Source organism: Dendrobates tinctorius, unplaced genomic scaffold, assembly GCF_039654945.1.
Source record: "Dendrobates tinctorius isolate UK_male_01 unplaced genomic scaffold, ASM3965494v1 ptg000120l, whole genome shotgun sequence".
In the NCBI taxonomy this organism is placed as follows: domain Eukaryota; kingdom Metazoa; phylum Chordata; class Amphibia; order Anura; family Dendrobatidae; genus Dendrobates; species Dendrobates tinctorius.
Genome location: NW_027361788.1, coordinates 20,202,841 through 20,230,000, shown reverse-complemented (window position 1 = coordinate 20,230,000; position 27,160 = coordinate 20,202,841). Strand labels below are relative to the sequence as shown.

At 49.8% G+C, this 27,160-nt stretch overlaps 1 protein-coding gene across 9 annotated transcripts in view; it reads right to left on the bottom strand.

The window, feature by feature from the left end:
* HUWE1 (HECT, UBA and WWE domain containing E3 ubiquitin protein ligase 1) overlaps positions 1-27,160 on the bottom strand; it is a 234,366-nt gene that overhangs the window by 117,655 nt on the left and 89,551 nt on the right. For 8 of the 9 annotated variants that reach the window (XM_073590844.1, XM_073590843.1, XM_073590850.1 and 5 more), the window contains exons 35-39: positions 26,852-26,947; positions 26,132-26,401; positions 25,883-26,035; positions 12,227-12,354; positions 12,004-12,085 (exon numbers count right to left, since the gene is read on the bottom strand). In XM_073590844.1, coding sequence (XP_073446945.1) covers positions 12,004-12,085; positions 12,227-12,354; positions 25,883-26,035; positions 26,132-26,401; positions 26,852-26,947 — 729 coding nt within the window. The remainder of the gene's footprint in view (positions 1-12,003; positions 12,086-12,226; positions 12,355-25,882; positions 26,036-26,131; positions 26,402-26,851; positions 26,948-27,160) is intronic. The other variant, XM_073590851.1, reaches the window with a different exon arrangement.

The window sequence follows — 27,160 nt, the reverse complement described above, 5'->3', positions numbered from 1 at the left end:
TGGACCCCCTTTTGCCTTCAGAACTGCCTCAATTCTTCGTGGCAGAGATTCAACAAGGTGCTGGAAGCATTCCTCAGAGATTTTGGACCATATTGACATGATGGCATCACACAGTTGGCGCAGATTTGTCGGCTGCACATCCCTGATGCGAATCTCCCGTTCCACCACATCCTAAAGATGCTCTATTGGATTGAGATCTGGTGACTGAGGAGGCCATTTGAGTACAGTGAACTCATTGTCATGTTCAAGAAACCAATCTGAGATGATTCGAGCTTTATGACATGGCGCATTATCCTGCTGAAAGTAGCCATCAGATGCCTGTTCTTAGCTGAGAGGAGTGGTACCCAGTGTGGTCCTCTGCTGCTGTAGCCCATCTGCCTCAAAGTTCGACGCACTGTGCGTTCAGAGATGCTCTTCTGCCTACCTTGGTTGTAACGGGTGGCAATTTGAGTCACTGTTGCCTTTCTATCAGCTCGAACCAGTATGCCCATTCTCCTCTGACCTCTGGCATCAACAAGGCATTTCCGGCCACAGAACTGCCGCTCACTGGATTTTTTTTCTTTTTCGGACCATTCTCTGTAAACCCTAGAGATGGTTGTGCGTGAAAATCCCAGTAGATCAGCAGTTTCTGAAATACTCAGACCAGCCCTTCTGGCACCAACAATCTTGCCACGTTCAAAGGCACTCAAATCACCTTTCTTCCCCATACTGATGCTCGGTTTGAACTGCAGGAGATTGTCTTGACCATGTCTACATGCCTAAATGCACTGAGTTGCCGCCATGTGATTGGCTGATTAGAAATTAAGTCTTAACACACAGTTGGACAGGTGTACCTAATAAAGTGGCCAGTGAGTGAGTGTATGTATATATATATATATATACACACACACACACACACACACACACACTAAATAAAATTTTAAAAAAAAAATTATGTATATATACATATATACACACACATACATACATACATACATATACACACACACTAATAAATTCATTTTTTGGAAATAAAAAAAAAAAAAGACACCACAATAAAAGTGCACATAATTTGGTATCGCCACATCCGTAACGACCCACCCTATAAAACTGTCCCATTAGTTAACCCCTTTAGCAAACCCCTTAAAAAATAAAAAACGAAGCAAAAAATAATGATTTATCATACTGCCGAACAAAAAGTGCAATAATGCGTGATCAAAAAGACGCATATAAATATCCATGGTACCGCTGAAAACGTCTTGTCCCGCAAAAAAACAAGCCGCCACACAGCGTCATCAGCGAAAAAATAAAAAAAAGTTATAGCTCGCAGAATAAAGTGATGCAAAAAATTTTTTTTAGATAAAATGGTTTTCATTGCATAAAAGCGCTAAAACCTAAAAAAAACGACATAAAGGAGGTATCGCTGTAACCGTACTGACCCGAAGAATAAAACTGCTTTATCAATTTTACCGTGTAAACGCACCGCCCCCCAAAAGAAATTCATGAAACGTTGGTTTTTGTTCATTCTGCTTCCCAAAAATCGGCATAAAAAGCGATTAAGAGATGTCACGTGCCCGAAAATGATACCAATAAAAACGTCAACTCGTCCCGCAGAAAATAAGACCTCACATGACTCGGTGGGTCAAAATATGTAAAAATTATAGCTCTCAATATGTGGTGATGCAAAAACTATTTTTACAATAAAAAGCATATTGGCGTGTGACAGCTGCCAAATATAAAAACCGCCATAAATAGTAAATCAAACCACCTGTTATCACCCCCTTAGTTAGGGAAAAATAATAACATTAAAAAAATGTATTTATTTCCATTTTCCCATTAGGGTTAGGGCTAGGGGTGTGTTGGGGTTAGGGTTGGAGTTAGAATTGGGGGTTTTCCACTGTTTGGGCACATCAGGTGCTCTCCAAAACGCAACATGGCATCTGATCTCAATTCCAGCCAATTCTGCGTTGAACAAGTCAAATGGTGCTCCTTCCCTTCCAAGCTCTGCCATGCACCCAAACAGTGTTTTACCCCCACATATGGGGTATCAGCCTACTCAGGACAAGTTGCAAAACAACTTTTGGGGTCCAATTTCTCCTGTTGCCCTTAGGAAAATAAAAAATTGGGGACTAAATGATCATGTTTGTGGAAAAAATACGATTTTTTTTATTTTCACGCCCGGGAATTATAAACTTCTGTGAAGCACTGGGGGGTTCAAAGTGCTCACCACACATCTAGATAAGTTCCTTGGGGGTCTAGTTTCCAAAATGGGGTCACTTGTGGAGGGTTTCCACTGTTTAGGTACATCAGGGGCTCTCCAAACGTGACATGGCGTCCGATCTGAATTCCAGCCAATTTTGCATTGAAAAAGTCAAACGGCGCTCCTTCCCTTCTGAGCTCTGCCATGCGCCGAAACAGTGGTTCCCCCCACAGTATCCACGTACTCAGGACAAATTGCACAATAACTTTTGCTGTCCAATTTCTCCTGTTACCCTTGGTAAAATAAAAAAAATTGAACCTGAAGTATTTTTTTTGTGAAAAAAAGTTAAATGTTCATTTTTTTTTTTTTAAATATTCAAAAAATTCCTGTGAAGCACCTGAAAGGTTAATAAACTTCTTGAATGTGGTTTTGAGCACCTTAAGGGGTGCAGTTTTTAGAATGGTGTCACTTTTGGGTATTTTCTATCATGTAGACCCCTCAAAGTGGCTTCAAATGTGATGTGGTCCGTAAAATAAAATGGTGTTGCAAAAATGAGAAATCGCTAGTCAATTTTTAACCCTTATAACTTCCTAACAAAAAAAAAAATTTTGGTTCCAAAATTGTGCTGATGTTTATGTGGGAAATGTTTATTAAGTTTTTTGTGTGCCGTATCTGTGATTTAAGAGCATAAAAATAGAAAGTAGGAAAATTGCGAAATTTTCAACATTTTCGCCAATTTTTTTTTTTTTTTTTCACAAATAAACACAAGTTATTTGAATGAAATTTTACCACTAACATGAAGTACAATATGTCACGAGAAAACAATGTCAGAATCACCGAGATCCATGGAAGTGTTTCAGAGTTATTACCTGAAAGGGACAGTGGTCAGAATTGTAAAAATTGGCCCGGGAGTTAACGTGCAAACCACCCTTGGTAGTGAAGGGGTTAAAGTGATAAAATGTAAATGCAGAATTTGCAGATTGTGGCACTTCGGGTCTAGGTAAAAATCCTAGGACATGCCCTTATACCCTACCACCTAGACTCTTGTAACACCCTCCCAGGTGGTTTCTCACCTAATCCTCCTTCTGCCCCTTCAAACCATTCTCAAGTCAGTCTATTCCAGCTTAAAGGTACTGTCACACTTAGCGATGTACCAGCGATCCCGACCAGCGATATGACGCGGTCAGGATCGCTGGTACATCGCTAAGTGGTCGCTAGTGAGCTGCCACACAGGCAGATCTCACCAGCGACATCACAGGGGTCGGGGTGGGGGGGGGGGGGGGGGTCGCTACTTACGTGTCAGACGAGGCGATGAAGATGTCCTCCCGCCCGGCTCCACGCGTCGCTAGTCTCCACAGCAGGAAGCCCCAGCAGGAAGCTGACGACGAGAAACAGTCCAGGACGTTCTCGCGCGATCAGCGATAACCAGCGGGGGAAACGTCGGAGGCAAGTATCAGACATAGCGATATCGCTAGCAATATCGCTATAACGTCACAAAAAACAGTGACGTTATAGCGATATCGCTTAGTGTGACAGGCCCTTTAGTCTCTGCAAGTGACCTTACTGGCTACCTATTTCCAAGATAATTTCCAAATCTCCTCTATTGTCCTGCCGCTGAGATTTCATGATTACTTTGTTTAGTTTGTATTGTACCCTTCTTTCCCTCTTCTATACTTCTCCACCGACATCCACACCAGTGGTGCCTTAGCAGGCGGCCCGATCACGTGAGCCACCAGCAATACTCATGGCTAGGCCACAATGCTTCTCCGGACCTGCCCGCTTCATACAAGAAGCATGCTTTTTCATATCATTGCTTTTCAAGCTGTTTTTACTGAGGTGTTTTTTATTCTCCTGTCCTGACTTCTGTAGCGGCTGGTCTTTGGAAGCACATCGCTTGTCCTTGCTTTCCAGCATCTTTGAGACCACAAACTTTGATGCCAATGTTCCTGCTCTTTAATGCCTTGATCCCTTTTCTTTATCGCTTCATTGGGGGACACATGTTACCATGGGTGTATGCTGCTGCTAGGAGGCTGACACTATACAAAATAAGAAACGTAGCTCCTCCCTCGGCAGTATACACCCACCGACAGGCACCAAGTACCTCAGTTTGTGCTTAGTGTCTGTAGGAGATGGATCTGGATCTGATCCCAGATCCACAACTAACCTTTTGTCTTTCAGGTTTTGTTGTTTTTTTATTAATGTATTTCCATTTCTTTTTCAGATACAGCTTTGGGGAAACAGGGTCTAAGTTCTCACTCTGCCTTCCCATATTGTGCGGCTGAGCTAGCAGTGTGGTGTCGCCAACATCGCATCCCTCAGGCAGGACTCTATCGCCTACCACCCTCATGGGTGCTTCTGGGCGATAACCGGTGGCTAGTCCTTGCCGATTCCCCTCCTCACCCCTCTCTCCGGAGAGGGCTGAGAGGAAGACGGTGGTCACCGGTGGTGACCTCCCCCTTTCGCTGAAGGGGTTGACGCTGTCTTCTGCACTGTAGGAACAGTGCGGGAAAGAGGATATTGTCTCCCAGCGACCCCCTCCATCCAGGGGCCCCTGCGGTATGCCTCCTCAATATATACCAAGCTGGAAGAGAAGACGGACACTCCACATAGAAGTCTACAGTACTAACGACCCCTCATGGCCACGCACTTTATTAATAGCAGCTTCATAGTTCACTCAGCACCCGGGCCCTGCGGTGTTCCCACCGCTATCACCGAACCCCCCCCTCCTCTTCGGGGTATCGGCTTAACCCTAGTAAATAGTGCTGTTCTTCTCTCAGGCGCCGACATAGGCGGCTTCACTTTCGTTGTCACAGGGGTTTTCCCTGTTCAGTGCGTGCTTTTTTGGCGCTTATTTTTCCCCCATAGTCAGGCCTGGAAGCCCGCATGATGCACGCCCCTCTCCCTCAGCCCAGGCCCATCACGCCAGTCGGGCACTAGCCACGCCCACCGCTTCAGCGTCATAACGCTGCCCAGCACCTTGTGCACTACCCTGGCAGCCCATGGGCTTACTATTCGGGAGACACAGTCACGCTCCTGCGGATCGCTGGTACCGGGTAGGTTCTGTCCTTCTCCCTGGGCCACTTTATAGCGGTCCCCTGCAATATCTTTACCTCACTAGAGAGCGTTACTCACTCCCCTGCAGTATCTTTGCCTCACTAGAGTGTTACTCTACATATGTCCAGTTCCACAAGGGCTCCCCTTGCTAGGCACACGGGGGGGAATGCAGTACTTCACCATGTCTGCCCCACAGGAGCACACTGACTCCCGGGATGAGAGCACTCCCCCTCCACCGGAGTGGGCTGTTGCAATGTCTCTGTCGGTCGCAGACCGTATCCCAGTCCCTGGTCCAGGTCTTAGAATGACTTCCACAGCCATCTACAGCCACCAATGCTCCGGCCGTCTCATGGCGAGCAGCCAGCACCTGACCGCGACCTCCAAAGGGACAGGCTGGGTCAGAGTTCAAGGAATCGGGCTCTGTCTGGCTCTTCTTCCAGCTCACCAGGACTCTCCGAAACATCCAGGCTGCCTTCTTCCTCACAGCTCCCCTCGGAGGAGGAGGACCTTGGGTCAGATATAGATTCACCGACCAGGTATGACTCTTCTCCAGCTATCTACAGCCACCAGTGCACCAACCGTCTCTCACGGCAAGTCGCCAGCACCTGACCGCATCCTCCAAATGGACAGACCGGGTAGGAGTTGAAGGAAGAGGGCTCTGTCTGGCTCTTCTTCCAGCTCACCAAGATCTCCGCAACACCCAGGCTGCTCTCTTCGTCCCAAATCCCCTCTCTGAGGACCTTGGGTCAGATCTAGTTTCACGGTCTGGGTATGACTCAGATACAGCCCTCACGTACATGGTAGATAGCCTTATATCGGCTATTATCCAAACACTCTCTCCTGAACCTTTCCAAATCAGTAAGAGTTCGAGGCCAACTTGAGAAAACAATGGGAACATCCAGAAAAGCATTCTTCAGGACGAAATCATCTAGACGTGCACCTCACAAAGTGGGCTGAGTCCCCCAAGGTGGATCCGCCAGTTTTCTCGCCTGTCTTCCAAGACAGTTCTATCGTTACCAGACGGTGCGTCACTGAAGGATTCGACACAGTCAGATCGAATCACTGTCCAAATTTATTTTTTATTTTGCAAGGGTATCTTAGGATCAGCTCCTCAAGATGAGCTAGCTGAATTAGAGAACAAAATTGATCATGCCGCCAAATACCTTCTAGCTGCCTCAGTGATGCAGCCGGGTGTTCCGCAAGCGCAAACAGTAATATTGTGGCCATACACTGCATCCTTTGGTTGAAAACATGGAATGCAGACACCATCTTTAAGAAGTCCTTTTCTAACAGGAACGCTCACCTACCGTTTAGGTTCTCTAGACCAGGGGTCCCCAACCACCGGTCCGTGGCCCAGGATCGGGCTGTTGCACTTCTGTTGCCGGTCTGCGGAGCCAGGCTCAAATGCTGGACACATGGCGCTGTCACTTCCCTGCATCCCTGTCCCGGCATGGCAGCTTCATCCTGAGCTGAGCTGTCTCATGAGTATGGATGCCGCTCCTCTCCCATAGGCATGACGTCCATATTCATGACCTTAATGAGCGGTACCACGTGACCGCACCGGAAGATGACGCGCCGGGATAGAGATACTGGGATGTGCAGCGACGGTGTAAGGGTAAGTATGATGGGGGAGGAAGGGGGAGCCCAGCGGAGCCATGCATACAGGGTGGGAGAGTGGGAGCAGAGCCATGTACACAGGGTGGGAGAGTGGGAGCAGAGCCATGTACACAGGGTGGCAGAGTGGGAGCAGAGCCATGTACACAGGGTGGCAGAGTGGGAGCAGAGCCATGTACACAGGGTGGGAGAGTGGGAGCAGAGCCATGTACACAGGGTGGCAGAGTGGGAGCAGAGCCATGTACACAGGGTGGGAGAGTGGGAGCAGAGCCATGTACACAGGGTGGCAGAGTGGGAGCAGAGCCATGTACACAGGGTGGCAGAGTGGGAGCAGAGCCATGTACACAGGGTGGCAGAGTGGGAGCAGAGCCATGTACACAGGGTGGCAGAGTGGGAGCAGAGCCATGTACACAGGGTGGCAGAGTGGGAGCAGAGCCATGTACACAGGGTGGCAGAGTGGGAGCAGAGCCATGTACACAGGGTGGCAGAGTGGGAGCAGAGCCATGTACACAGGGTGGCAGAGTGGGAGCAGAGCCATGTACACAGGGTGGCAGAGTGGGAGCAGAGCCATGTACACAGGGTGGCAGAGTGGGAGCAGAGCCATGCACACAGGGTGGCAGAGTGGGAGCAGAGCCATGCACACAGGGTGGCAGAGTGGGAGCAGAGCCATGCATACAAGGATGGGAAGGCGGGAGCAGAGCCATGCATACAAGGATGGGAAGGCGGGAGCAGAGCCATGCATACAAGGATGGGAAGGCGGGAGCAGAGCCATGCATACAAGGATGGGAAGGCGGGAGCAGAGCCATGCATACAAGGATGGGAAGGCGGGAGCAGAGCCATGCATACAAGGATGGGAAGGCGGGAGCAGAGCCATGCATACAAGGATGGGAAGGCGGGAGCAGAGCCATGCATACAAGGATGGGAAGGCGGGAGCAGAGCCATGCATACAAGGATGGGAAGGCGGGAGCAGAGCCATGCATACAAGGATGGGAAGGCGGGAGCAGAGCCATGCATACAAGGATGGGAGGGCGGGAGCAGAGCCATGCATACAAGGATGGGAGGGCGGGAGCAGAGCCATGCATACAAGGATGGGAGGGCGGGAGCAGAGCCATGCATACAAGGATGGGAGGGCGGGAGCAGAGCCATGCATACAAGGATGGGAGGGCGGGAGCAGAGCCATGCATACAAGGATGGGAGGGTGGGAGCAGAGCCATGCATACAAGGATGGGAGGGTGGGAACAGAGCCATGCATACAAGGGTGGGAGCCACACAGAGCTGGACAGGACGGGGGAACCACACATACCGGGATAGGAATGAGGGGACAATGCATATCCGGCTTATACTCGAGTCAATAAGCTTACCCAGTTTTCCGTGGCAAAATTAGGTGCCTCGGCTTATACTCGGATCGGGCATATTATATTGCTTGAAGCCGGTCCCTGGTGCAGAAAAGGTTGGGGACCACTGATATAGACCATGATCAGAGCTAGTAAACCAGCCTCCTCCAGCATTTACCATAGGTACTGGAAAGCATTTTTCTGATGGTGTGACGCAACAAAGTTTTCCCAATATCTCTCTCCCTTCCTTCCATCCATCCTTGACTTTCTTCAATCTGGTCTACACTCAGGCCTGCCCTTTAGTACCCTACAGGGCCAGGTCTCACCTTTGTCGATTTTCCCAGAGGGAACTGGCATCTATGCCACAGGTTAAAGTCTTTCTCCAGGGAGTTGCCAGTTTGGCCTCTCCTCTCTCGCCCAACAGATTTGTTCCGGTCTGAAGATTCTGGACCCCTATAATCAGTGGTCACATCGTTGGAGACATCCTCATTGCGTTTTGCCAAATACCCATTGCCAGATTACACCAATGATTTCTACCTTTTTCTACACTGTCACCCTCCCCTATGGGCTCCCAGGGTCATCACCAAAGTCCTCATGTCACTTCGTGCCAATGAGGTAGATCATCCCCCTACCTGAATGATCTGTGTAAAATTCCTCTCTCAAAGCCATCATGGGGAGAAAACAGGAAATTGGTATGTACACTGCTGCCACCAGGAGGCTGACACTAAAGGGGGTTTTACACATAGCGATATCGCTAGCAATATCGCTAAAACGTCACTGATTTTGTGACGCAGCAGCGATATCGCTATGTGTGATACTTACCTCCGAACGGCTCCCCCGCTGTCCATCGCTGATCGAGCGGCTCCATTTCTTGTCGGGCGCTTCCTGCTGTGTGAGACGAGCGACGCGTGGAGGCGGGCGGGAGGACGTCAGGATCGCTGTGTGTGAAAGGTAAGTATCGTCCGCTGCGTCGCTGCTGCATCGCTGTGAGATCTTCCTGTGTGGAAGCTCACTAGCGATCATTTAGCAATGCACCAGCGATCCTGACTGGGTTGTATCGCTGGTCGGATCGCTGGTGCATCACTAAATGTAAAAGGCCTTTAAGAATTACACTTAAAAGGTCTCCTCAGCAGGCTACACCCACCTACTAGCACTGTTTCCAGTGTCCGCCAATGAAACAACCAAGGAAAATGTCGTTCCTGGACAGAACTTATATGAGAACTTTTTTTTTTTTTTTTTAATGAAACCACTTGTAACATTTTCCAGCTTTTTTAACATAAAAATATCAAAACAATAGTACACAACATAAAAATGGTCCCCCTTTCAACACCCCATGGAGCATCAATGCTTAAAGGGAAGGTGCCGCAATTTTATATAATTTGCAAAAAAAGAGTAAGGAACAAAACATGTTGTTAAAGCAAATGTTGTACTAACTAGGATTTATGGTTTGTTTGTAATAATGTTTTAATGTAGCCACTGGGCGCTGACATCTTGATTTGCAGATCTGTGGAGGACTCATACAGTCTGCAAATATGGCCGTCCCTGGACATAGGAGACTGCGGTCGGTTCCCGACCCCACCATGCAGCCTCATTAGCAGAGAACTGGGCACGCCCCTGTGGGCTGCACCATTCACTGCTGTAGGTGTGGCTGGGCGCCATTTTACTGTAGCCCAGTGCTATCTGCTGAGCTAGACTTTCTGCACCGTGCTTCCTGCTCCAGCTCCACTGTCCTCCTGCTCTGTCTCCGCCTCCTCACTCACACACAGCCCCAGTGATCTCCGGTAATCTGACACCTTTGCTTTTATAGTGACAGTGACATATACAGCCCATAGTCTAGTGTATGGGGAAGGGGGGGGGGCAGTTACACCAGTGTGGGCATATCTGTAATACTGTCTCCTGTGATACTGCCTGCTGAGCCGTGTATCTAATCCTCTCCTGTGTGATAGTCTGCTGAGCCGTGTATCTAATCCGCTCCTGTGTGATAGTCTGCTGAGCCGTGTATCTAATCCGCTCCTGTGTGATACTGACTGCTGAACCGCGTATCTATTCCTATCCTGTGTGATACTGTCTGCTGAGCCGTGTATCTAATCCTCTCCTGTGTGACACTGTCTGCTGAGCCGTGTATCCAATTCTCTGCCGTGTGATACTGCTCTCCTGAAATACTCTGTGCTGCTGTCACCCTGCTGGTTTTATGTGTGATCTACATGGTGGTATTGTGTATGATCTATATGGTGGCATTGTGTGTGAAGTATATGGCGGTATTATTTGTGATCTGCTAAAAGGGGACCCATTCTAGGGTGGTTCTGGCTGAGCACCTGCACACAGGTCAGGGGTAATAGGTGCAGTCAGGGGAGGGCTGGTGAGGCAGCTGAAGAGAGGGGTCTCATTTTTATCGTTACTGTATGGCTCCATTCCCCCCAGCCTGCTTCCCAGCGTCACCCCGGACTGCGCCTGTCGCCTCTCTTTCACACATCGCCAGGACAGAATCTGAGGAGGGGAATGGGGTCTTTGCATGCAAAGTCTGGATCAGAACAGGCCATCAATCAGCAGAAATGTTTCCTGGATTTCTGTGCTGCTGTCTCACTGCTCCTCCCCCATATATCTCCCTCTGTGCCCCCCATAGACCAGCGCACTGCTCTCCTGAAATACTCTGTGCTGCTGTCACCCTGCTCCCAGAATCCTTGCTGCCTGCCATCCTCGGTGACCGAAGACCCCATTCCTCTCCTCAGATCCTGTCCTGGCGATGTGTGAAAGCGAGGCGACAGGGGCCTGATGTATGGTGGAAGGAGCAGGGTGACAGCAGCACAGAGTATTTCAGGAGAGCAGTGTGCTGGTCTATGGGGGGCACCCTGTTCGGTGCCAGGGATTGTACATAGAGCGCTGTGTTTTATACACATGGATGGACCGTCTGCTTGTCTGCTCCACAGAAATCCAGGAAACATTTCTGCTGATTGATGACCTGTTCTGATCCAGACTTTACATGAAAAGACAGTCAGTAACTTTGCAGGCCCCATCAAAATGGCTGCTCACGGTGTTCCTAAATGTCATCCTCTTTTCCCTTAGCAAGCACCCAGTAGGGGAGGAGAGGAGTGACACCACCCCCATGTCAGCAGATTCCACCCATACAGTGTCCATTTTAGGGCATGATCATATATCAAAATCAGACATCATGGACACTGTACGCCCATAATTACTGCAGGACAGGAATGTGAGCTAGTTGTACACTAGGTTTTTGTGCCAAACTTCAGTAGCTGCTCCCCCTAGTGTTAACAAGTGGAAATGCCAACCTTTTTAAAATTATTTTTCATATTTTACAAAATTAAAAACAAATGATATTTAAGAAAATGTAAACATTAATTCTTTACATTTTTTCAATTGCTGAAAAAATTTTTTGGGGATGGCACCTTCCCTTTAAAGAAAATCTGTAAGCAGGCTTTTGCAATTTTATTTGAATGCAGCACGATGTAGGGGCAGAGACCGTGATTACAGGAATGTGTAACTTACTAGGTTGTATACTGTAGTTTCAATACAATCAGTGTTTTGTTAGCAGGAAATCACTACAGAACATTCAGTCAAGCTAATCTGTGCAACGCCGCCGCCCCCCCCCCCCCCCCCACCACCGATTGGTAGCTTCTTGACAATGCACTCAGGAAGCTGAAAAAAAATCAGTAGTGTGGGCGAGGTTATACAGAGCTCAGCATTCAGAGCACTGCTCCATCTACAGAGAAAAACTGGGACTCTAGCAAAGGTGCACCAAGCAGCCCACCATGACACATTCGTGCAGAGCCACAAGAGATTAGTTTACATCTTAAAATTAGTTACCCTGTTCATCTGAATTCTCCTCTTGGAGGAGATAGAGGTTTTCTCGTAGAAATCGATAAGCAGCAGGACAGGAGTAATCCACCTCAAGTAGAGAAGAAAAAAGTTTGAGATGAGTTATTTAAAAGATCCAGAATGATAGTTTGCCATATATGAACCTACAAGATCCAGAATGATAGTTTGCCATATATGAACCTACAGGTGTAGTTGTAGATAAAGGTCTTACTTGGGTGTCTGCACTTCTTTCTGCTCCTTCGCTGCCTGCAGACATGGTTGGACCACTTCTAGTAATTTGATCAGGACATTAAGGATGCCACTGGTTTCTACAACCCTGGCGCATGGCAGCTTCAACTCCTGTTACAAGGAAAAATAAAAAATTAATCAGGAAGTAAAGAACAGAAAAGCTCTGAAAATCCTCAGGAGTAAATAATTGAAGATGGCTTTAAGGTGCAATGATACACTGCGCTGCTGTAGGTATAATTCAAGGAAATTTATTGGTGCCTACGCGTTTCCTGAGCTGTCCCAGCTCACTTCATCAGGGCCCTGATGAAGCGAGCTGGGACAGCTCAGGAAACGCGTAGGCACCAATAAATTTCCTTGAATTATAAGCAGCGCAGTGTATCATTGCACCTTAAAGCCATCTTCACTTACAAGTCCTTGGACCCTGTGCAGACTGCAGCAGCTGTTTCATGCGCTTGTAGGTGTTGTGACCGAAGTTTCACAACCCTATCAGGTGAGTCTCTCCTTGCCTCACCATTACAATTGTGTTTTAAAGGTTTCACACAGTGGATGCGCCCTGTCTTGTTTCTTATTTACAGGAGCAAATAATCAATGTTTCGCCAAAAGAATAAAACCGATGATTGCAAGGTGGCCCCAGACAAAGCACCAGTGAAACAAAACTCAGAGGCAGCAAAACAGGGAACACAAAAAAAATTTGCTCATATACTAATCTCTGCTGTAAAATCCCTTCATCGTAGAATACATCGGGAGGAAAAAACACCATGTGTATAGGCACTGTGACACAAGTGCTGGCTTTTAGGACACTAGGCTAGTTTTGTGCCAAAAAAAAAAAAGCAGAAGGAAAGCAAGAAAGGAGTAGTAACCAAAACAGGAACCAGCATAACCTCAACCCGGGAAACCCATATACCGAAATATATGGAAAAAAAGTTGAAAGTTAGACTGCTTGTAGCAAAGAGCACAGAAAGTAACACCTTTAAGTCCTTGACTGCCTATGGAAATCCAGAATGTACTAGAATAGGATGGGAAGTGCTAAGACCTGCCATTAAGGGGAAGCAAAGTTGAGACATGGATGAAGACCAGACTGGATAAAGAAGAGGATTTAAAGTATGGAGATATATTCTAGCCAAATTTAGTTTATAGGTCTTGACCATGGTTTGAATGAGTCAGACACCCTAGAATTTTAGGACCTTTGCCTCAACAGCCAATGGTGTTGCTTCCGATGGTTCAGGACCTATCCAAAGAGTTAAAAGGGAATCCAGGGTTACGTGGAGGCTGAATAGGTTTTTCTCGCTGGTCAGTCCTTTCATCAGGATGTCATCCAGGCATGGTGTGACCAACAACCCCATGACGCATATACAGTCCATGAAAGGAATAAGGACCTTGGAAAAGTAACTGGGAGCCATGATGAACTCAAAAGGTGAGGATTGAAAATGAAAAGAAAATTACTACAAAAGGAATTGCTGATGAAACTGGTCTTGTTCTAGATGTGACCACTGACAGCAGGGATTTAATGCAAAATCCAGAGTTCAGTTTGGGTTCAAAAACAGGCCTCTCCAAGCCATTCTTCCCTTGGGACAGTTCAGTGGGTGGATCTGAACATGGCGATTCAACTGTTTGAGATCTAAGATCGGGTGGAGCGAACAGTCTTTTTTCAGGACTACAAAAAGGTTGGAGTAGAACCTTGAAAACCTTTCATTCCAAGGAACAGGTAGGATTACTCCTGTGTTTAGAAGAGACGGCCTGGAGGACCCGAGGCTTGGGACGGCTGTTTTGATGGGCGAGATAAAAAGGAAACGTCTTCTTTGGGGAAGAAAAGTCGATCTTGTAGCTGGCCTTAACGATCTCTCTGACCCAGGCGTCGATCACCAACAACCATGCGTCCCTGAAAAGAAGCCTGCCTCCCACCCTGGAAATACTTCCAGGTGGGGGTGAGCCATCATTTCAAGGAGAACTTGTGATTGCAGCACCCAGAGGGCTTTGAGGAGCGGCCCTTATGCCTCCAGTAAGGGGCTAGTTTGAAGGATGGTTTCCTTCTATCCCCTGGAGCAGAAGAACAGTCCTGCTGGGAGGAGGTTCCTGAAGAGAAAGATCGAAAGGAACGAAAAGGTAGTGGTCCTTTTCTATTGAAGGGACGTTTTTGCCTGGAATGGGTCAGAGACGTACTTTTCCCCCCCGGTAAAGTCCAAAATTATGTGGTCCAGCCTGGACCCAAAAAGCCTAGCACCCTGAAAGGGTAGGTAGGTGGGCGACTTCCTAAAGGTCGGGTCTGCATTCCACACCTTCAACCAAAGGATGTGGCGAATGGCAATGATGTTGCTGCTTGCTCTGGTGGAACAGGAGGCCGCATCCAAAAGAGGCAGTCAGAAGATATTTGCCGGCGTGAGCAATCTGGTCTGCCAAATCTGCCAGCTCATCTGGAGTAGCTGCCGCTACAATGCCCTGGCGCGAAGTATTTTGGCCCAGGCAGATATGGATTTCACCACCCAGGTGGAGGCAAAACTGGGGCAGAGGGAAGCACTGGTCACCTTTGGTCAAAGACACAATCTGCCTGTCTGTTGCAAGAGGAGCCGTGTTCGGTATAGACAGAACTGTTCTGGAGGACAAGCGAGAGACCGGCAGATCCACATTAGGGGATTTCTGTCCATTTGGTGACAAGATCTGGACAATAGGGATATAGAATGTCCAGTTGTTTCCTTCCCGGAAAACGCTTTTCGGGATGTTCCCAAAGTTTGGCCACAGTAGCCTCAAACTCCTTGTGATTGGGAAAAGTTCTGGATGGACGTTTAACCCATTTGAAACAGTCGTCCTGAACAGGTGCCTCTTCCTCTTTTAGTTTAAGAGTTTGAATAGGAGTCGAGATAAGGCTGGCTACCATGTCCTGCGTCCGAGTCAGACCCAGACAGACTCCACATCCGACCCAATGTCCACCTCTGAGGAGGGGGAATGGGAAGAGAGGAGGGGTATCCTGGATGCTGCTGAGGGGCCGGATGAACTGAAAGAGGAGCTAAACAGGAGTCCGCTTCCTAGATTTTTTTACCCGATCTGTCCGTGTGAAGGTCGTAGTCAGGTGCGTGCGAATCAGATAGATGTGGAAGACGTTCTAGGACCTGGACTGGGACACTTTAGTCAGGTCAGAGACTGACTGGGACATAGCAATAGCCCAAGCCCACTCCGGGGGGAGGGGTGTGCTCTCATCCCAGGCGTTGGCGTGCTCCTGTGGTGTAGACATAATGGAAGGGCTGCAGGACAGACAGGGAGAAGGCTGACCTAAAGTCCACTTTAGTTAGCAGCGGGCGCAGGCGTAGTGAATTACGGCGGGCTTATAGGGGGTTCGAGAAGCCACTGCAGAGTTGGGCATAAGGCCTCTTTCACACTTCCGTTTTTTACAATCAGTCACAATTCTCCAGGTTTTGAAAAAAACGGATCCTCAATTTTCTTTTGAGGATCCGTTTTTTCCCCCATTGACTTACATTAATGGCGGATTGTGACGGATTGCCGTCCGTTGCATCCGTTTTTTGGAGGATCCGCCAAAAGTTGCTGTCCGTCACCATCCTCAAAGATTTCAAAACGGAGCTTGCAACGTGTCCTCTCTCTCTCGCGTTTCCTTTCAATTTCCTCATTTTCAGATGACATCCGTTCACATCAGTTCAGAACGGATCCGCTTCTCTGCCTTTTTGGCGGATTTGAACTGATGCAAAAAAAACGAAGTGTGAAAGAGGCCTTAGCCGAGCCTTGTTGCTACTACTGAGGAACGACTATATAGGGAGAGAAGGAACACGAGAGAGCGAGAGAGAGCGAGAGAGAGAAGGCACGAGAGAGCGAGAGAGAGCGAGAGAGAGAAGGCACGAGAGAGCGAGAGAGAGCGAGAGAGAGAAGGCACGAGAGAGCGAGAGAGAGCGAGAGAGAAGGCACGAGAGAGCGAGAGAGAGAAGGCACGAGAGAGCGAGGAGCGAGAGAGAGAGAGAAGGCACGAGAGAGCCGAGCGAGAGAGAGAGAGAAGGCACGAGAGAGAGAGAAAGAGAGAGAAGGCACGAGAGAGAGAGAGAGAGAAGGCACGAGAGAGAGAGAGAGAGAAGGCACGAGAGAGAGAGAGAGAGAGAGAGAAGGCACGAGAGAGAGAGAGAGAGAGAGAGAGAAGGCACGAGAGAGAGAGAGAGAGAGAGAGAGAAGGCACGAGAGAGAGAGAGAGAGAGAGAGAGAGAGAAGGCACGAGAGAGACGAGAGAGAGAGAGAGAGAGAAGGCACGAGAGAGAGAGAGAAGGCACGAGAGAGAGAGAGAGAGAAGGCACGAGAGAGAGAGAGAGAAGGCACGAGAGAGAGAGAGAGAAGGCACGAGAGAGAGAGAGAGAAGGCACGAGAGAGAGAGAGAGAAGGCACGAGACGAGAGAGAGAGAGAAGGCACGAGAGAGAGAGAGAGAAGGCACGAGGAGAGAGAGAGAGAAGGCACGAGAGAGAGAGAGAGAAGGCGAGAGAGAGAGAAGGCACGAGAGAGAGAGAGAAGGCACGAGAGAGAGAGAGAAGGCACGAGAGAGAGAGAGAAGGCACGAGAGAGAGAGAAGGCACGAGAGAGAGAGAAGGCACGAGAGAGAGAGAAGGCACGAGAGAGAGAGAAGGCACGAGAGAGAGAGAGAGAGAAGGCACGAGAGAGAGAGAGAGAGAAGGCACGAGAGAGAGAGAGAGAGAAGGCACGAGAGAGAGAGAGAGAAGGCACGAGAGAGAGAGAGAGAAGGCACGAGAGAGAGAGAGAGAAGGCACGAGAGAGAGAGAGAGAAGGCACGAGAGAGAAGGCACGAGAGAGAGAGAGAAGGCACGAGAGAGAGAGAGAGAGAGAGAGAAGGCGCGCGAGGAGAGAGAGAAGGCACGAAGAGAGAGAGAGAGAGAGAGAGAGAAGGCACGAGAGAGAGAGAGAGAAGGCACGAGAGAGAAGGCACGAGAGAGAGAGAGAGAGAAGGCACGAGAGAGAGAGCGAGAGAGAAGGCACGAGAGAGAGAGCGAGAGAGAAGGCACGAGAGAGAGAGCGAGAGAGAAGGCACGAGAGAGAGAGAAGGCACGAGAGAGAGAGAAGGCACGAGAGAGAGAGAGAGAGAGAGAAGGCACGAGAGAGAGAGAAGGCGCGAGAGAGAGAGAGAGAGAAGGCGCGAGAGAGAGAGAGAGAAGGCGCGAGAGAGAGAGAGAGAGAGAGAGAGAGAGAAGGCGCCGAGAGAGAGAGAGAGAGAGAGAGAAGGAGCGCGAGAGAGAGAGAGAGAGAGAGAGAAGGCGCGAGAGAGAGAGAGAGAAGGCGCGAGGAGAGAGAGAAGGCGCGAGAGAGAGGCGACGAGAGAGAAGGCGCGAGAGAGAGAGAGAAGGCGCGAGAGAGAGAGAGAAGGCGCGAGAGAGAGAGAGAAGGCGAGAGAGAGAGAGAGAAGGCGCCGAGGAGAGAGAGAGACGAGAGAGAGAGAGAAGGCGCGCGAAGAGGAGAGAGAGAGAAGGCGCGCGAAGAGAGAGAGAAGGCGCGAGAGAGAGAGAGAGAAGGCGCGAGAGAGAGAGAGAGAAGGCGCGAGAGAGAGAGAGAAGGCGAGAGAGAGAGAGAAGGCGCGAGAGAGAGAGAGAGAAGGCGCGAGAGAGAGAGAAGGCGCGAGAGGAGAGAGAGAGAGAAGGCGCGAGAGAGAGAGAGAAGGCGCGAGAGAGAGAGAGAAGGCGCGAGAGAGAGAGAGAGAAGGCGCGAGAGAGAGAGAGAAGGCGCGAGAGAGAGAGAGAGAGAAGGCGCGCGAGAGAGAGAGAGAAGGCGCGAGAGAGAGAGAGAAGGCGCGAGAGAGAGAGAGAAGGCGCGAGAGAGAGAGAGAAGGCGCGAGAGAGAGAGAGAAGGCGCGAGAGAGAGAGAGAAGGCGCGAGAGAGAGAGAAGGCGCGAGAGAGAGAGAGAAGGCGCGAGAGAGAGAGAAGGCGCGAGAGAGAGAGAAGGCGCGAGAGAGAGAGAGAAGGCGCGAGAGAGAGAGAGAAGGCGCGAGAGAGAGAGAGAGGAGAGAAGGCGCGAGAGAGAGAGAGAAGGCCGAGAGAGAGAGAGAAGGCGTCGAGAGAGAGAGAGAAGGCGCGGAAGAGAGAGAGAGAGAAGGCGCTGAGAGAGAGAGAAGGCGCGAGAGAGAGAGAGAAGGCGCCGAGAGAGAGAGAGAGAAGGCGCGAGAGAGAGAGAGAGAGAAGGCGCGAGAGAGAGAGAGAGAGAAGGCGCGAGAGAGAGAGAGAGAGAAGGCGCGAGAGAGAGAGAGAAGGCGCGAGAGAGAGAGAGAAGGCGCGAGAGAGAGAGAGAAGGCGCGAGAGAGAGAGAGAGGAAGGCGCGAGAGAGAGAGAGAGAAGGCGCGAGAGAGAGAGAGAAGGCGCGAGAGAGAGAGAGAAGGCGCCGAGAGAGAGAGAGAAGGCGCGAGAGAGAGAGAGAAGGCACGAGAGAGAGAGAAGGCACGAGAGAGAGAGTAGGCACGAGAGAGAGAGTAGGCGAGACGAGAGAGAGAGAGTAGGCACGAGAGGAGAGAGAAGGCACGAGAGGAGAAGGCACGAGAGAGAGAGAAGGCACGAGAGAGAGAGAAGGCACGAGAGAGAGAAGGCACGAGAGAGAGAAGGCACGAGAGAGAGAGAAGGCACGAGAGAGAGAAGGCACGAGAGAGAGAGAAGGCACGAGAGAGAGAGAAGGCACGAGAGAGAGAGAAGGCACGAGAGAGAGAGAGAGAAGGCACGAGAGAGAGAGAGAGAGAGAGAAGGCACGAGAGAGAGAGAAGGCACGAGAGAGAGAGAGAGAGAGAGAGAGAGAGAGAAGGCACGAGAGAGAGAGAGAGAGAGAGAGAGAGAAGGCACGAGAGAGAGAGAGAGAGAGAGAAGGCACGAGAGAGAGAGAAGGCGCGAGAGAGAGAGAAGGCGCAAGAGAGAGAGAGAAGGCGCAAGAGAGAGAGAGAAGGCGCGAGAGAAGGCGCGAGAGAGAGAGAGAAGGCGCGAGAGAGAGAGAGAAGGCACGAGAGAGAGAAGGCACGAGAGAGAGAGAAGGCACGAGAGAGAGAGAGAAGGCACGAGAGAGAGAGAGAGAAGGCACGAGAGAGAGAAGGCACGAGAGAGAGAGAGAAGGCGCGAGAGAGAGAGAGAGAAGGCGCGAGAGAGAGAGAGAGAAGGCGCGAGAGAGAGAGAGAGAAGGCGCGAGAGAGAGAGAGAGAAGGCGCGAGAGAGAGAGAGAGAAGGCGCGAGAGAGAGAGAGAGAAGGCGCGAGAGAGAGAGAAGGCGCGAGAGAGAGAGAAGGCGCGAGAGAGAGAGAAGGCGCGAGAGAGAGAGAAGGCGCGAGAGAGAGAGAAGGCGCGAGAGAGAGAGAGAGAAGGCGCGAGAGAGAGAGAGAGAGAAGGCGCGAGAGAAGAGAGAGAGAAGGCGCGAGAGAGAGAGAGAGAGAAGGCGCGAGAGAGAGAGAGAGAAGGCGCGAGAGAGAGAGAGAGAGAAGGCGCGAGAGAGAGAGAAGGCACGAGAGAGAGAGAGAAGGCGCGAGAGAGAGAGAGAGAAGGCGCGAGAGAGAGAGAGAAGGCGCGAGAGAGAGAAGGCGCGAGAGAGAGAGAGAGAGAGAGAGAGAAGGCGCGAGAGAGAGAGAGAGAGAAGGCGCGAGAGAGAGAGAAGGCGCGAGAGAGAGAGAAGGCGCGAGAGAGAGAGAAGGCGCGAGAGAGAGAGAAGGCGCGAGAGAGAGAGAAGGCGCGAGAGAGAGAGAAGGCGCGAGAGAGAGAGAAGGCGCGAGAGAGAGAAGGCGCGCGAGAGAGAGAGAGAGAAGGCGCGCGAGAGAGAGAGAGAGCACGAGAGAGAGAGCACGAGAGAGAGAGAAGCACGAGAGAGAGAGAGAGAGCACGAGAGAGAGAGAAGGCACGAGAGAGAGAAGGCACGAGAGAGAGAGAAGGCACGAGAGAGAGAGAAGGCACGAGAGAGAGAGAGAGCACGAGAGAGAGAGAAGGCGCGAGAGAGAGAGAAGGCGCGAGAGAGAGAGAGAGAGAGAGAAGGCGCGAGAGAGAGAAGGCGCGAGAAGGCGCGAGAGAGAGAAGGCGCGAGAGAGAGAGAGAGAAGGCGCGAGAGAGAGAGAGAAGGCGCGAGAGAGAGAGAGAGAGAAGGCGCGAGAGAGAGAGAGAGAGAAGGCGCGAGAGAGGAGAGAGAGAAGGCGCGAGAGAGAGAGGCGCGCGAGAGAGAGAGAGAGAAGGCGCGCGAGAGAGAGAGAGAAGGCGCGCGAGAGAGAGAGAAGGCGAGAGAGAGAGAGAGAAGGGCGAGAGAGAGAGAAGGCGCGAGAGAGAGAGAGAGAAGGCACAAGAGAGAGAAGGCACGAGAGAGAGAGAGAGAAGGCACGAGAGAGAGAGAGAGAAGGCACGAGAGAGAGAGAAGGCACGAGAGAGAGAGAGAAGGCACGAGAGAGAGAGAGAGAAGGCACGAGAGAGAGAGAGAAGGCACGAGAGAGAGAGAGAAGGCACGAGAGAGAGAGAGAAGGCACGAGAGAGAGAGAGAAGGCACGAGAGAGAGAGAGAGAGAGAGAAGGCACGAGAGAGAGAGAGAGAGAGAGAGAAGGCACGAGAGAGAGAGAGAGAGAGAGAGAAGGCACGAGAGAGAGAGAGAGAGAAGGCACGAGAGAGAGAGAGAGAGAGAGAGAAGGCACGAGAGAGAGAGAGAGAGAGAAGGCACGAGAGAGAGAAGGCACGAGAGAGAGAGAGAGAGAGAAGGCACGAGAGAGAGAGAGAGAGAGAAGGCACGAGAGAGAGAGAGAGAGAGAAGGCACGAGAGAGAGAGAGAGAGAGAGAGAAGGCACGAGAGAGAGAGAGAGAAGGCACGAGAGGAGAGGGAGAGAGAGAAGCACGAGAGAGAGAGAGAGGAAGGGCACGAGAGAGAGAGAGAGAGAGAGAGAAGGCACGAGAGAGAGAGAGAAGGCACGAGAGAGAGAGAGAGAGAGAGAGAAGCACGAGAGAGAGAGAGAGAAGGCACGAGAGAGAGAGAAGGCACGAGAGAGAGAGAGAGAGAGAAGGCACGAGAAGAGAGAGAGAGAAGGCACGAGAGAGAAGGCACGAGAGAGAGAGAGAGAGAGAAGGCACGAGAGAGAGAGAGAGAAGGCACGAGAGAGAGAGAGAGAAGGCACGAGAGAGAGAGAAGGCACGAGAGAGAGAGAGAGAGAGTAGGCACGAGAGAGAGAGTAGGCACGAGAGAGAGAGAGAGAGAGAGAGAGTAGGCACGAGAGAGAGAGAGAGAGAGAGAGAGTAGGCACGAGAGAGAGAGAGAGAGAGAGAGAGAGAGAGTAGGCATGAGAGAGAGAGAGAGAGAGTAGGCACGAGAGAGAGAGAGAGAGAGAGAGTAGGCACGAGAGAGAGAGAGAGTAGGCACGAGAGAGAGAGAGTAGGCACGAGAGAGAGAGAGAGAGTAGCACGAGAGAGAGAGAGAGAGAGAGAGAGAGAGAGAGAGAGTAGGCACGAGAGAGTAGGCACGAGAGAGAGAGAGAGAGAAGGCACGAGAGAGAGAGAGAGAGAGAAGGCACGAGAGAGAGAGAGAGAGAGAAGGCACGAGAGAGAGAGAGAGAGAGAGAGTAGGCACGAGAGAGAGAGAGAGAGAGAGAGAGAGAGTAGGCACGAGAGAGAGAGAGAGAGAGAGAGAGTAGGCACGAGAGAGAGAGTAGTCACGAGAGAGAGAGAGTAGGCACGAGAGAGAGAGAGAGTAGGCACGAGAGAGAGAGTAGGCACGAGAGAGAGAGAGAGAGAGTAGGCACGAGAGAGAGAGAGAGAGAGAAGGCACGAGAGAGAGAGAGAGAGAGAGAGAGAGAGAGAGAGAGAGAGAGAGAAGGCACGAGAGAGAGAGAGAGAGAAGGCACGAGAGAGAGAGAGAGAGTAGGCACGAGAGAGAGAGAGAGTAGGCACGAGAGAGAGAGAGAGAGAGTAGGCACGAGAGAGAGAGAGAGAGAGAGTAGGCACGAGAGAGAGAGAGAGAATAGGCACGAGAGAGTAGACAAAAGAACAAAAGAGAAACCAGTGCATGAATATCCAAAATAGATAGAAACATCACAGGTCTTTATTATAAACACAGGTAAAAAATGGCATGATGGCATAACAAGAGTGACACAAAAAAAGCACCAAGGTGAACAGTATCCCAAAATATGTGCAAGTAGTACAAAATGAAATAGGGTGCCAGCCAGTCATTGTAACATAAGGGGAAAAGTCCCCAGACGATCAGCTACCCAGTGAAGGGTTAAATAGTCAAGGTTCAAGTATAATGCACATACCAAAAAAATAGGACAGTCCTATTATGTGGATGCCCTGTTAGCATTCTTCACTCAATTTGAGCGATATATACTGCTCACTCTATTATATTCTGCCCTTGATTGTGCCCTTCTTCAAGATGGCGACGATCTGTTTTGATCACGTCTGCGCATGCGCGGGTGACGCGCCCTTTGCTCCACCCCCATCTGCCTGTGGTCTGGCGTCTGACATCACGGAGCCCCGTGTATTGTCGGCGCCAGCCTGGGAGTGATGGGAGGTTGGGGGTTGGGCGCTTCCCCGATTGGCGCTCACTTAAACTTGGACCCTTATTTAAAGCACACACGGCGTCGATTCTGACACACCCCGAGGAAGGAAGCTCTTTTGCTTCCGAAACGTACGTTGGGACTTTTACAGCATTAGGTGTGAAGTGTCCTCCTTTTTGGTATGTGCATTATACTTGAACCTTGACTATTTAACCCTTCACTGGGTAGCTGATCGTCTGGGGACTTTTCCCCTTATGTTACAATGACTGGCCGGCACCCTATTTCATTTTGTACTATTTGCACATATTTGGTTCTTTTTTTGTGCCACTCTTGTTATGCCATTTTTTACCTGTGTGTCTAATAAAGATCTGTGATGTTTATCTATTTTGGATATTCATGCACTGGTTTCTCTTTTGTTCTTTTGTATACATATTCAGTGTGTCCTATACTGATTAGCGTTTGGGCTTATAATGCCAAATAATTTTAAAAAAAAATCTTTTTGGTTTAAACATTTTTAAACCTATTATACAAATCTACTATAGCCCTATGCACTGTCATTTTTACTGTTTACGAGAGAGTAGGCGAGAGAGAGAGAGAGAGAGAGAGAGAGAGAGAGAGAGAGAGAGAGAGAGAGAGAGAGAGAGAGAGAGAGAGAGAGAGAGAGAGAGAGAGAGAGAAAAAAAAAAAAAAATTAAAAAAAAAAAAAACACAGAGCCAGCAATGAGCAGCAGATGACCAAAGGTTAGCTGTGTCTGAAGACCGCAGCAGGAACAGCGAATCTGAAGGCTGTGAAGCGCAGATAGTGGAGCCACGGATCCAAGATGTCTCCGGCAGAGTAGTGAAAGCAGCACACTGCAGAGGAGGGGGGGGGGGGCGTGGCTAAGGAAGGAGGCCGGTTAAGCAGAATCCAGTTGGAAACTCGTCGGGGTGGGCGTGGCCAGCCCTGCAATCTGCCCACCAGCATGAAACGAGAGCGCCCCTATGATTGGCTTCTGCGCCGGGAGGTGTGGCCAGCCCATGACCTGCTGGCTGGCAAAACGAAAGCTCTCCTCCGAAAGGCTGGATGTCGGAGGGAGGGCAGAGAGAAAAAGCGCCGAAAGACGCACGCGAGGCGAGGCCTAATATAGTGGTTCCCTGATCTGGCGAGACCCCCATAGGACAAGAAAGAGCTTGAAATACAAGCCTTAGGGGAAAGGAGGAAGGCGCGGTAGATATAAAATGGCCGCGACTATAAAGCCAATACTGAGGAAGGCAATTTACCCGGTGGTAGTGCCTGCGCAGCGCTGACGGGGAGAAGAGGAACTTTAGAAACGCCTGGCGTCTACCAGAAAGGACAGAAGCTGCCTGCGCTGCTGGGGGAGGAAAGGGGCATACATTACCTGCAGGTGAGGTCCGCGATTCCTCTTCACAGCTGAGGATCACATCAGGAGCCCTCAGGTGGAGAGGATCGCTGGCATCAGGAATCCTCCTTCTCGCACTGTCTCCAGACGGTGCAGAAGATGGCATCAACCCTACAAGAAGGAAGGAGGCCACTGATGGTGACCACTGTCTTCTTCCCAGCCCTCTCCAAGGAGAGGGGTGAGGTGGGGAAAAGGCAAGGACTGGTCACCAGGAGTCACCCTTAAACACCCATAAGGATGACATGAGACAAAGTCCTGCCTGCGGGTCCGAGAGTGGGCGATGTGGGTGACACCACACTGCTCTCACTATGGAAAGCATTACACCCTGTTACCCCAAGATGAACCTCAAAAACCAAGGGAAAAGAATAATAAACACAAACCTGTAAAAGAAACTGCGGATCTGGGGTTAGATCCAGGTCCGCCTCCTACAGACACTAAGCATAAAATGAGGTGCTTTGTGCCTGTCGGTGGGTGTATACTGCTGAGGAGTAATTTTCCTTTTTTCTGCCTAGTGTCAGCCTCCTAGCGATAGCAGCACACACCCATGGGTAACCTGTGTCCCCCCAATAAAGCGATAAAGAAAAGAGAACGTTAACTTGTAGCCCACAACACCACCTTCCTGACCCAGGTGTCAATCCCACTGGCAAGCCAAAACTTCTTGAAAAGTAGATGTCCCCACCACACAATAGAGAGGCTTGAGTGGCTGTAAAACACAAATATGCTAAAGAGGTTTTAGAGAAGAATTAGAAGCACTGGAACAAGTGTGCCAGGAGGGCTAAGGCTTGAGGGATAGTTTCCTGAAATCTGAAGGGTGGAAGGGCTTGTAGTCACTTCCGAGAAAAAAGTCACCAGAGTTTAAGTGAAAGGTGCCTTGAAGAGGGTGTCCTTTTTGTCCAGTGATTCATTGAGGGACACTAGATCCAAGAGGCAAAGACATAACCATGTACAGACAAGAGAAAGGTAACTAGATCTTCTGGATAAGAAAATGGGATATTGGACATCTTGAAGGAGGGTAAACATCAATCTAGTTGTAAAAATCCCTGTGGTTGAAAGAGAATATTTGCTTTCAATCTCATCCCAGGAAAGGCAAGTCTTCTTAGACATGCAAGTAACTCATTCTAATCCCTTCCCACTCCTTCCTCAGGGTCACAAATGCCCAGCACAACCTCCAGTACAAAGAACTGTTACAGGGAATAAAAGTACCGTAATGCACAAAGCCCCAGTAGAGGGGAGTCTCCAGCAGCATTCACAGGAACAGCGAGAGATCTGCTGATTGGACCCCCCCCCCCCCCCCACTCACAGCAAGCCACAGGAGCAGTGTGAGCTCTGCTAAATGAAGCCCCGCCCATCCACAGGAGTAGTGTGAGCTCTGCTGAATGGAGCCCTGCCCACACAGCAAAGCAAGTGTCCACCACCAATACAAGAGCAGTGTGAACTCTGCTGATTGGAGTCCAGTTCACATACACGAAACCATGCCCTGTCACACAAGCCACACCAAAAAAAGCCACATCCACTTAAAGCATGCCCACCCATACAAGTCACAGCTGCTCAAACAAGCCACGTCTACACACAGCAAGTCATGGGATCACAAAGTATCAACTCAGCAGAGTTGTGATGTAACAAATTACACAGCTAAAATACTGCGTGTGATTGAGCCTTGTGTGTGCAAACATCTACAGAACTATTTTAATTGTGCATGTAAAATAGCAAAAATGTGGAGCCAAGTGGTTAATATAAATTAGTATTCAAATATTCAGTGAAGCAAGTTACCTCAAAAAGCAGAGTCAACAAGAGGATTCGAGTGGCCAAGTTGGAAGCTTGAGGAAGGGTTGCCATTTGGCTTATCCATTCTGACACAGTTTTCGTGTCATTCGTGGTCAGTGGAAGAGCGGCCTTAATGAGGACATCAGCAGCTTCCCATACCTAGATAAAACAGAGTACAGTGACACTACTTCACATAAACAGAATACATAAATTAGGGGAAAAAAAGGACCCTGACATTCTCCAACAGACTCTCACCTGGTTAACCACTTGTTTGAGGATCATGTCCCGGTAGTCTGCTCCATTTCGCTTTACAGCGGTCATAATGAGATCGCAGACGCGGTAAACGGTATCTGGTAGCTCATCTAGAAGATGGAAACAGCCCGGCAGCATTGTGTCTGTGAAGCCATGAAGCTCCTCTTGCTCAAGAGGCTCAGCATCTTGAAACTTTTCTAGACATTTGGCCTCCTCTTCCTCCTGTTTCTCCCTTGCTTTTCGCTCCTCTTCCTCTTTTCGGCGAGCAGTTTCCTGAAAGAGTCAAAAAACATGATCAGTTTAGATAGACTTTATAGACAAACTTTATGGCAATCTACCAAAAACATCACCCCATTTACATCTCCAACTTTCATGAAGCTATAGTTACTACGTATGTGGCTTCAAATATGCAAAAAACAAAACACATGCAAGTTACGCTAACTCTCTCTCAAGCAAGCGACGCTAACTCTGTCATGTTTTACCAGAGGTGGAAGAAAGGGCTATCACACCATGTGGGAGGGGGAAATAAAGTGGATGGGAGAAAATAAAAAAGGGAAGGGAACATTGGTTCAGGAGGATGGGAGAAAGAAGAGCTCAACCTTTTCTAACGCAGGCACAGGAGCTATTGCCCTTTTAAAAATAAAAATATGCATGTCTAATTTCAATGTTGACTGCCCCCTCGTCTGTGCCTTTTTACCCCCAACCCTGATCTTGTTACTGTACCTCGGGCAGTTCTGCCCTCTGTTCCATAGGGATATCTTGTCCCAACGACATGGCAATGGCTCTCAGCATCTGATCTTCCTCTGACATACTCAAGTCCTGCAGAGCAACAACAGATACCCCTGTCAGCTGGGCTGCTCTGCAGAATGGGGAGGTCAGGGCATGAGAGTAAGGATGCATAGGAATAGGAAAAGACATTAAGTGTCCAATGAGTATCAGGGAAACTGGAGTAAAAAAAAAAAAAAAAAAAAAGCGAGAAGGGAGCCGCTGCAGCTTGGCGAGGGGAACCTGTTATGCTGTGCCAGGGAAGGG